The 11,510-nt window shown below is 49.7% G+C and overlaps 1 protein-coding gene across 1 annotated transcript in view; it reads left to right on the top strand.

The window, feature by feature from the left end:
* The first annotated feature begins 754 nt into the window (after positions 1 to 754).
* TSPAN7 (tetraspanin 7) overlaps positions 755 to 11,510 on the top strand; it is a 30,244-nt gene continuing 19,488 nt past the window's right edge. Inside the window, exons 1-4 of the mRNA XM_077765153.1 lie at positions 755 to 771; positions 3,822 to 4,010; positions 4,812 to 4,943; positions 8,137 to 8,392. Coding sequence (XP_077621279.1) covers positions 755 to 771; positions 3,822 to 4,010; positions 4,812 to 4,943; positions 8,137 to 8,392 — 594 coding nt within the window. The remainder of the gene's footprint in view (positions 772 to 3,821; positions 4,011 to 4,811; positions 4,944 to 8,136; positions 8,393 to 11,510) is intronic.

Here is an 11,510-nt window from a genome sequence, read left to right on the forward strand (position 1 = left end):
AACGTGCTAAAAGCATGGAGCGAAATTCTGCTTGGCTTCTGGGGCCTTCTGTTGTGGATTTGTTTTTGTTTTGTTTGTTGTTTATTTATTTGTTTGGTTTTTAAGAGGGAGGAGACCTAACATCCAGAACCTTTTCGGCTGCCCATTCTTTCTCATTTCCTAGTAGGATACACAGGGTCCCTAATAACACGTTGGGAGATTTCCTGCACCCCTTTGTTGACTAGTGGAATTAAGATAAGGTGGGACTTGTTGGGCTCATTTGAAGGGGGTCTAGCAATTCAAGTAGTAAAAGGCTGTGTGCGTGCAGTGGTCTTTATCACGGTTTTAGCAGCTGTGTCGCCTTGACTTCCTGTGATAGGCACACCTCCACCATGCCTCCACCACATTCAGACCCGGTTCGTGATTCAGGAAGGAGTGCACACACACTGTACCATTTCCACCGCTTCCTGGGCCCCTCGGACATCCGAGATGATTCAGACCCCAGCCAGCTACCTGCTCGAGCCCCTCCCCAGCTAGACTCCCCCAGGCTGAGAACAGAGCTCAGCCAGCACGGGCCGCGGGTGAACACTGTTGTCGCGCGTGGTCCACGTCCTAGCTGGCGGCTGGGCCTGCAGGTGGCCCCGCTGAGGGGCGCTCAGAGACACACGGAACACTTCAGCTCTGGAAGGACTCCAGCACGTGTTCCTGAGGCCAGTCAGTCCCGTCATTTCACAGAGAGAACGAAGGCGACAAGAAAGAAAGAAAGATCTGCGACATGACGGGCGCAAGCTGGTGACTGCATGTTTAAGACCTCTGGGAAAAGGACGGAAGCGTTGTTTGATAGAATTAAAGCAGCCCTGGAGCTGTTTCCTATGACACGATCAGCTGCTTCACTGCCTAAGCGAAGAAAGGCCTGTGGTGAGCCCACAGCCAGAGCTGGGATTCCTGACTTTTCAGAGGGCTGTTCAAAGCCCTTTTCATACTTTTCAGAAGCATCTGGGCGCATGACCTAACTCCTGGAATTTGAATTCTAGGAACCGGCTACAGGACGAGATAATATTGAAATATAAAATGCAACTGTAGTGGGCTTTACCGGGTATATAAAATAGACTACCATGTCTGCCCGTTGGCATACCCGGGGCCCATGAACTGTGCTGCCGTTTTGTTTCCCATAAGTCTTTAGAGAAGAAAAAAGTCTCTTTCTTCATGTCTCCCTCTTCTCCTGTTGGAAGCCCCCTTCACAGCCTCATCCGCTCAGTTCTGCATCTCCTCACTGTTCCCCCAATTCCAGTATCAGTCCCCCACGTTGCAGTGATGGTGTCCTTCCCACCATCCTCTGCTTCCGTTTCCTAAGACACATGGGTCCCTCAGATGTCACTTCCGGCCTCAGCCCTGACTTGCGTCTCCGACTCTCTCCCAGCCTGCAGTGTCACATCCATGGGTGCCTTGTGACTATTCCCTGTTTGGCCTTTGGTCACCTCAAACCCAACCCAATGGAAGAAAACAGGGCCAGGACCGGATAGTCTCTGAGTTTCCTATTGGTTCTGAAACCCAGCTTTAAATTTTTTTTTTATGTTTTTATTTATTTCTGAGAGAGAGAGAGAGAGAGAGACAGCGTGAGCGGGGGAGGGTCAGCGAGAGAGGGAGTCACAGACTGAAGCAGGCTCCAGGCTCTGAGCTGGCAGTCAGCACAGAGCCTGACATGGGGCTCGAACCCACAAACCGTGAGATCATGACCTGAGCTGAACCCACAAACCATGAGATCATGACCTGAGCTGAAGTTGGACGCTTAACCGACTGAGCCACCCAGGCGCCCCAAACCCAGCTTTAACAAATCCGTGTTTAAGTTCATCTCCCTTCTCCCCTTTTTCTCAAACTTCCCCATCCCCTTTTAACGATCGCACTAATCTCCCCGTTGTGTAAGTCGTGTAACGTGTGCTCCCTTCCACACATACCGAAGCCACAAAAGCCGGGGAGGGTTTGAATTGGCTGACGTCCTTGCGGAGAGAGGAGCCACTCAGAGCAGATGTCTTATTGCTCTCAGGATTTCATGGCGTCTTCATATAAAAAGTAAAGCTTGTCATGCTAGAGACCTTATAAATTTTTGAGTGTCTCTGTAAAACTGCAACGCATGACNAGTCCAGAAATGAGCAGACTTTCCTACTCCAGGGCTGACGGTTCATCGGCCCCCGGGAGGACCTTAGAAACTCTCTTGTGTTTCTCTGCCCAATGGGCGCATGCCTAACTAGATTTCAGAGTGAAGAAGCATGGCAATTTGGAGATTTTGGTTTGGTGAATCAGAATGTTAAGAGCTGCAGGGAGGCACTGGACATCAGGTGTCTCCACCTCCTGATCTTACCGAAGAGGCAACCAAGGCCCAGAAAGGTTAGGTGAACTGCCCAACGTCACACAGCTGATTTGTGATAAACGGTGGCTCCAGTCTTGGTATCCTGACGCCCAGCCCACAGCTCTTCCCTTCACCTGTCTTTTAAACATTCTGACTCCCCTTCCGCCCCCCCCCCATCTGGAGTGGGCTCTCCAGCTCCCTGGAAAACCCCAATAAATTCCACCTCTTGGTCCCACACAGTATTTTCACAAATACTTCGTAATACAGTCTTAAGGTGTTAAATGTGATGGATTCACACCGTTACTACTTCAAGTTTAAAGAGAAAACCACAGCACGGTGGAAGCTGCTGGTTTGTCTGCCTTTCTGGGTGCTTTGTCCACACGCACAAAATCAGGTTGGAACACCCTCCAAGCCATGTAGGCGCCCTCCCCCACAGCCTCCCCGGCATCATGCTTCAAGGAAGAAGGGCAGTAAGCACAGTTTGCTGGTTCCTTCTGAAAACCTACCTTCTCTGAACCCCATATTTTAAGGACTTAATCACTGTTTTAATTATTATTTAGTTGTATTTATTTTAATTACGATATGTATGGAGTTTCTGTGTCGTGGTTTTCCAAGGTATAGAATCGTCTGCCAGGGGTGTGGGGGGAAGGGAGGAGAACATTTCACAACACCTCTGCTCTGCATGGGGTCGCCAGGGGTGAATTAACCTATAAACCCCCGGGATGATTGAACCTTGGCTTTCACCTAAAATGCTGTCTAGCTGAGATTTTGGCGTAGTTTCTCCTGTGTGTTTCTCTAGGCTGGCTTTCGTTCCTGTGCTTTCTATCCCATATGGTTTCTTAGGATGGGGTGTCTTCGGGGCGCCTGCATGGCTCAGCCGTTTAAGGGTCCAGCTTCGACTCAGATCATGATCTCACAGTTCACGAGTTTGAGCCCCACGTCAGGGCTCTGTGCTGACAGCTCAGAAGCTGGATCCTGCTTCAGATTCTCTGTCTGTCTGTCTCTCTCTCTCAAACTCTCTCAAAGATAGTGCGCATATTTAGCATCTCATACAATTAAGGAAATAAAAAGTAGAGGGGCTTTGCACCATCAGACCCACACCGGGCACAGCCTTTCATGCATACGACAGGAGCTGCCGCTGCTTAGTCAGAAGGGCTGTGGCGTGCGTGCAGAGGAGGCAGTGGGCCCATGTTCAGTGCCTGTGGGCGCGTGAGAAACAAAGAAGCGCTGTATCCTTGACCCCTCTCCGAGGATCAGGACGCTGCAGGGACAGTTGGGAGACGTCCCAGCATTAGCTGTGCTGACCTGGCAGGAGCAAAGGAAAGCACTCATCTCTGCCCTCCCACCCCCCGCCCCCCCAGCCACTTCAGGTTGAAACCACACCTCAGTAAGTGTCCTTACCGAGCCCGTAGTATCCTTTCCATGTAATTGTAAGGTAACGTGAGCCATCACATTTCTTAGTTCTGATCTACATTTTCTGCTGCTACCATCATAGGTTTTTTGGCCTCATCGCCAAGCCTAAACTAGAAGTAGCAGAGGTACTCAGCTCTCCGTATATCTTGAGCTGCACTGGAAGCACACAGAAAATGTTGAGCCTCCACGGGATGCTAGGAACGATCGAGACTGAGCCTCCGCCTGGCTCCTACTGGTGGGCGCTGGGCCTGCCTCCTGGCTTGTGGTTGACGTGAGGATATGGGAGGAGGTGGCGGTACCTTTCCCAGGCCACTCGTGTGGGCTCTGATCTACAGGCTCTGCTCTGTCCCCTCTTAAGCCACACCATTGGCTGCTTGCTAATGGAGTCTTCTGAGAAAGAAGCAGAACTTCCATGAGAAAGCTAAAGCGGTGACACGCTGATTCATGTAGAAAGTTCCAGTAGGTCTCTGAGGCGCTCAGACACAGAACTGCTTTGGTGAGCCCTGAGCCTACTCGTTGGTGACCAGAAGCAGAAGAGACACGTCAAAGGAACCCGTGCCTCGCTCTCCACCCCATGGGTGCTTGTAAAGGTACACGCAGGGGTGAGTGTGCGTGTGTGGGTGCTGACAAGAACCAAGAAGAAAATCACACTGATCACACGGACTTTTAGCCTCGCCTTGTCTTTCCATGTTTCTTTTCCTTGGTAAGAAGCGTCGCTATAGTAGGCAAAATGAGAGAAAGCGCTAGACTGTGTGTTACGGATCTGTAGCCCTTTGCCTGTAGTTTTGCCCCTTCAACTGCCTGGCCATCCCGTCCAAGATTGGCCCCAGGCCCCCTGTCACTGCCACCACCCACTAGGGTTCTCCTCACTGCAGGGCACACGGCAGCGCGACCTTTTCTCCCTGGAACGTTTCAGCGTTTCTTCCTTGTCCTTAGCATTTTGATTTCCCCGGATCACAGGGCCTGCCTGGATTGGCATTCTTACCATTTCTGAGAGTTCCTCCAAGGGATTCAGAGAGTATCGCAGGGAGGCGGCTGACATGAAACTTCTTTCCCCTTCTCACATCTGCAGTCAGCTGTTTATCCGTTCGGGCAGCAGACACGTACTGGACAGTGACTATCCAAGAGGCGCGGCTCCTCCCCTCGAGGGGGTCATAGGGCTGGATGTGCATGGGAAGGGGACAGGGTGCAGCGTGACGATGGCGTAAGTTCTGTGTAAGGAGGCTGGGAGGCGTGGGCACAGTATGCCATACGAGCTTAGGGTACAGATAGGTAGTGATAGAAAGGGAAGAATTCTAGGTCAGGGGATCGTCACAGGCCGAATTGAGAAGCAGGAAGGCACAGGAAGTACCAAAGAACAGCTCAGTTTTACTAGAACTACACACAGTGCAGGAAGACGAGGGAGGGAGATGCGGCTGCAGAGGTGGGTTCCGTGTGTGCAAAAGGCCTTGCACATGTGAGGTTCGGGCTTCCAGACGCAGAGCTGGTCCCTCAGGGATCTCTGAGTGTGAGAAGACAACCTTGGAAAAGGTCTTTTCTCTCTGCACCATTATTAGATCCCTACCAGACAGGTGCTGGATAGAGAAAGTTTTCCTTAGAGGGTGACTGACCTGGTCAAGGTCAAGATACTGGCTGGCTTTTCTCCCATATGATGCGGCACAAACAGTGCTGTGCTTCTTTGCTTCCACTGACAGTCTTTAAGAAGCACGTTTGAGGGGCGCCTGGGTGGCTTAGTCGGTTAAGCGTCCGACTTTCGCTTAGGTNAGGTCTGCAGAAACAGCCTTTCAATTTTAATGTAATTTACATTTTATGAACATTTTAATAAGTTGATTTCATAGGTTCTGCACTGCATGTGAGAGAGGTGTCCTATACAAAGTAGTGGTTCCATTCCGAGAAAGTGCTTTTTGAAAGGAGAAAAAGGATAGAAATGTTGACACGGTTAGCCTTAAAATCCAGATTTGTGTTAACTTTGATATACTGCATACGCTATTTGTTGTGATGGTAAGTGGACTTGATGAAATGACTGGTCCCAGAAGTCTAAGCTACCAGGCTCTCATGCTTGGTCACTAGAGCCATCACATCCCAGTAATGACTGGCCGTAGGTGTGTCAAAACCAGCTGCTCAGTGCATGTCTGAAGCGTTATTGAACCTTTAGGGGCAGTCACATGAAATAGTCTCCTCCAAGACTTATACTTGGCCTAAGTAGTGACTGGCTTAACTGAGTTTTGGGTTTCGTTCAGTCCATTTACGCTGTGACATTTACGGCATTAGGCAGATACCGGTAGAGTGGGAAGCGGGGGTGGAGGTTTTTCTCTGCTTCCATTTTAAGGCCCCTCACAGTATTCAGCCGATAGAGCAGCTTTGTACGTATATGACATCTGAAGGACTCTTTTATGAAGACGAGGTTTTAAGACCCAGAGAAATGAAATCTATGTGTTTGGCAATGAATATTTAGCATTTCCTCTGTGCCTGGCCCTGGGCGAAGCATTGAGTAATAAAAGCCCAGGCACTATCCTTTGTCCCTGGTGCTCACTGCGTTCTTATCCCTAATGAGTGGAGAGTTAAATTTTGATTCTGGTGGATAAAAAGCATTTTATGTTTCCATTTTATGCTTCTATAAGGCAGAAGAGGCTGTTCAAGGGAGGTAGTTTCTTTAGCAACCACCAGGTGTCAGCAGAGGACTTGAAACTCTTGCCCGCGTCTGCATTCTTGGTTTTCTTAACTCACCGCGGCCCCCATTAGAACTTTTCAAAGGCAAGGAGACCTGCCCTGGGCCACCTTCTCCTAAATATTAGCGTCAAAAGCTTTCTCCTCATGATTGCGTCACATTTACAAACCTTTCCCTTATAAAACTAGCACTAGTCCCTCCATCTTTTTCTGATTTAAAGCTTCTAATTCGGTCTTTTCACAGTGATGGTTCTACAGAGTAGCAGGCAATTGGGGTAGGGGTCGAGGAGTATCACCACGCTCTTGCTTTTCCCACCATCTGGTCCCTCCTGGAGCATGTGTTTGGGACAGTGTGTTGATTGACAGGGGAAACCTTAGCAAGGTGGGTATTGGTTATATCATATGGTTTGCTCCCGTTTCTCATCTCATCATGCCTCCTTGCTCGGGTGGCCAGGCTGGACAGGAAGCGGAGGCATTTTGTACAGGACACTGGGCAATAGGGTGGGACAGAAGTGGAGAAGGGCTCCCTTGGACACCCAGGCTTCTTTCAAGCCCCATGCAGTGTCAGAAGAGGTGGCCATCAGAGGGACGTCAGTTTGAATGAGCTGCTAAGCTCTTGGGAAATTGAAGGAGAGACCAGCTGGGGAGATAGAGACAGAAGGTCAACTGCTGGCTTTAGCGGCTGATGCTACTGGGTTGCATGGCCTGCAGGGGATGGAGAATAAGGCATAGTAGGTAGCCGCAAGTCTACCCCCTGAAGGAAGGGCCTGATTGATGCAAGGCTCTGCAGTTTAGACATGCTGCGGGGATTTCCTTTGGACCGATCAGCGGGATTTGCCAAATCGCATTACAGCTAATTCCAGGAACTACTCAGATGCTTCTGTTGTTTTGTATTGACGAAAGCACTGTAAATAAGGAAGTGTATCGATAGGGATTCAAAAGTATTTTCACTGTTTTGCTTTTGTAGAGATTTCTGTTACAATAGTGAAAGAAAATCATCTTGTTCCTTACAACATCATGCAAAATGTCCTCAAAACACACTATATCCAGAGGAACCTGGATGGCTCAGTCGGTAGAGTGTGTAACTCTCGATCTCAGGGTCAAGAGTTCAAGCCCCGCATTGGGCATGGAGCCTACTTTAAATTAATTAATTAATTTTAAAAAATCATACTATACCCACACATGCTATCGAAGAGGGTGGCTCACGTTCTCATTGGGGTTGTGCCCAGCTCGGCACCAGGCAGCCGCTCTCCCAGGGAGGGTTCTCAGACCTGCATTATCATGCATTTTTAATTTTTTAAAAATTTTTGACAAGTTTATTTATCTTGAGAGAAACACAGCAGAGGAGGGACCGAGAGAAGGGGGGACAGAGGATCCGAAAGCAGGTTCCGCGCTGACAGCAAAGAACCTGATATGGGCCTCGAACTCACAAACAATGAGATCATGACCTGAGCTGAAGTCAGATGCTTAACCAGCTGAGCCACCCAGGAGCCCCACGTGCATTTTCTTCAGAACAGTTTTAAAAACAAGGTTTCTTATAATCAGCTTGACTTCTAGTTCACGTGGCAACTGCCTGTGGGTTTGTGTAAGGGACAGATCAAATCGTACAAAACCAAAGGGTGTTTACACTGTGATGGCTTTGAGCCACCTGTCTCCCGCATGTCCCGCTGCTCCGGGGACTCCTGCAGCAAGTGCCACTTGCCCATGGGAACGTGAGTCTTCGCATCCAGGCCACATCACTGTGGTGATTCTCAGCTTCACAGTTTCATGCCCCTTTCTCTTCCCTGCTCTTTTCAGATCACTGGCGTGATCCTGCTGGCTGTTGGAGTCTGGGGCAAACTCACTCTGGGCACCTACATCTCCCTGATCGCCGAGAACTCCACGAATGCTCCCTACGTGCTCATCGGGACTGGCACCACCATTGTGGTGTTTGGCCTGTTCGGATGCTTTGCGACATGCCGTGGTAGCCCGTGGATGCTGAAGCTGGTGAGTGTGTCCCAACATAATCCTGCCTTGTCAATTCCTTTTTGAAAACACAGAAATCACATAAAAGTGACATGGCCCTTCTTGAAGCCTCAGACAAGACCATAATGTGCATTGCCTCTAATTTTAGTCCAGACTCTTAGCCAGTCNTGGTGACAAAGCAGTGGCCAGCGGTTCTGAGAAGCCATTTATATCCTCATGGCAAGACGTCCTGGGCTAGTTTTGAAGTGTTTCTCGTCGGGCTTGTCAGGTATGTAATGTTGGTCCACAGCGTCCCGGACATAAGCAGCCTTCCCTCTCCAAGTTCCCACTGGAGAAATACTTTCTGCGTCCTTGAACTTGGCCATGCGTGGCTGTGTGGGCACTCTCTTCTCTGAACCTGCACACCCTGGCAAGGCCAGAGCTTCAGCCACCAGGTCCAGTGCTGGGTGCCTTTACTGNCCACGGCGTGATATTCCCCGAAGGGCAAGGGGCAGGCTGCTGAAAGGCTGTGACCATGATTCTTAACGTTCTGGTGGCTCATTGCCTAACTCCTCCCTGCCCATGCTCACTGCCCATGCTAATAAGAGTTCATGTTAAGGGATTTTATAGATAAAAGGTAGCAGGGGCCTGTCCTCAAAGGAACATTCTGTTTAAAGAGATTTATTTCAGACGTCTCATTTTGCAAATGGGGAGAGCAGAGTCTATCCACGCGAGGCTGCCTGTATGCCCTTGCTTAGTGCTAGATTGAGTACATTTCATACCTTCTCGTGACGGGTGTGAGGATGACTGTCTCCAGAGGAACCGCCTTCCAAACTGGCACTGACCAGTCTCTCTGCTGACAGCCTCACGGAAGTAGTGTGTGACTCAGCCGCTTCTGTCCCGCAGACCACGCAGCAGGTGGATGGCCTGGCCGCCACTGACTCTTCCAGGCTGGTGGGACGGCCAGAACGAGGCCACCCCATGCTGCTGTGTCTACTTTCTAGGACTCCTCATAAGCCCTAGGATGTCTTTCGGTCTAGCGTTCAGCAGTCCTGCTTAAATCACCTGGGCAGCTTTTTAAAAACACCGTCACCAGGGCCCCACCCTCAGCCAGCCGACCCAGAATCCGCAGCCGCGAGGCCTAGCGTCCATTCTATGGCGAAGCTGGAGAGCCTCCCGTCCAGTATGATGAGTGGCGAGGGAAGGATTAACTTGAGAGGGCCAGAAACGAAAGATGGCTAAGGATCCGTATGTCCACAGAAGAAGGGAGGAGCCCTGGCGTCTGTCTCTAGTGGCCGAGAGGTAACCTCTTTGGGCCTCTGTCCCCATTTATGAAAGAACGGCATTGGACTAACTCACTAAGGTTTCTTCCAACCCACATACTCTGACTGAAGGGGGATGGGAGAGGGGGCACGAAAAGGGGACAGTTCTCCCTGGCCTCTGCTGATGGTTTCAAGCCACGCTGCCATTTTCTCCTGACACGTGCGAGCTCACGAACAGGTGAGCCTTTGGAGAGGCGTTTTGGGGGTTTTGTTTGGTTATTGTCTTTGGCCTTTTAAAAGCCATCAGCTGGTGCCGGGAGAGCTGGGATGGGAACCCAGGGATGTCTCCTTTCAAAGCCAGGACAATTTCTCCTACAGTGCTTTCCTCTCGAGAAATCTCGACCCTTACCACTTACAGTTAGTGTGCACTTTCCCCAGTAGGCTTTGGCCAGGGCCTTCTGAAGGAGAAGCAGCTGTTCTTTGGAAGCTCCTGGAAACCGGGAACTTCCCAGAGACAGGAAACTGCCCATCTGGCTGATAAGAGCGGGAGTCACTTGATTAACTGTCAGTCTAGAATTTTATGGTCCTCATTTAACCTCATTAATTGCAAAAGAACCGAAGGTAACTGTTTCCATTTTATGGAGGCCCAGATTGGCCGCCTCTTTCCTAAGAGTTAGCCCACAACAAAGCTAGGACTTGAACCTACGAGGGCTTCCGACCACAGAGTTGAATGTCCTTTCTCCCACCTGCCTCCGGACAGTTACTTTCCCATAGGACTTTCTGGTGGATTCTAGGCCTGCTGTGAGACTCTCTCCAGAATCAAATGTATTTCTTATTGCACTTTATAATAAGTTGAGAGACAGATGTCATTGGCGGTGGGGCATTCTACTCATAACTGTGTTTGCTATTTTATTTTTTTAATATTTTTTAAAGTTTATTTATTTAGAGAGAGAGAGAGAACCAGCGGGGGAGGGGCAGAGAGTGAGGGGACAGAGGATCTGAAGGGGGCCCTGTGCTGACAGCAGACAGCCCAATGTGGGGCTTGAACTCATGAACCATGAGATCATGACCTGAGCCAAATTTGGACACTCAACCGACTGAGCCACCCAGGTGCCCCTGTGTTTGCTAGTTTAATGGCCATGGTTTAAGTGTACATAGAGACTTCTGTTAATATTTTGTACAAAACTGGCATTTTAAGCCAATATTTCCTTCTTGTGACATATGTGCCACTAGCTGAGAAAAGTAATTTATGATCTTATGCACATATGTGCACTTTGCAAGCAAGTAACATGATCATGTACAGTCGATCCAGATTCTACAGCATCACCTAGGAGCATTCCAAACATTCAGGACTGTTGTGTTTTATTCTGAGATGAGAAGAAACAGATTGTAAGACATATGCCTTATAGGAAAAGAGTCACTTCTCTTTCCTTTCATCTGCTTTTCAAAGTCACAAAAATGGAAACGCTTAATGTCCCCCAAGTACCACGTAATTCATCCCTGAACTTAGGCACACGTGTGTGCACACGCAGACACACACTACTCGGAAAGTACAGGAAGCATGAAATGAGTGAGGAGCAGTAGGGTTTCAGATGCTTACGGAGAGTGTTAGCGGTGTCGCTTCTTTGCTTTTTAAAGACTATCAACTCCGCGCACCGTGCAGAACGTGAGACGTACGGAGCCCCCTGGCCCCTACTCTAAGTGCTGCATTCAGGCACGATCACCGTATTGAGGAAGAATATTGGCCTGGACGCATTCTGGTCTTCCTGTCAGGCTGGGATCCATACAGTTGCAAAGGAAGGGGTTTGGAAGCCATTTTATTAGCTGTGCTCAAGAAAACTGGAGGGACTTGCCCAGCTGAGGAGAAGCGGCAGGCTGGCCCCCTGGCCGGTCCCACA

Source organism: Crocuta crocuta, unplaced genomic scaffold (genome assembly GCF_008692635.1).
Source record: "Crocuta crocuta isolate KB4526 unplaced genomic scaffold, BGI_CrCroc_1.0 scaffold301, whole genome shotgun sequence".
Taxonomy (NCBI): Eukaryota; Metazoa; Chordata; class Mammalia; order Carnivora; family Hyaenidae; genus Crocuta; species Crocuta crocuta.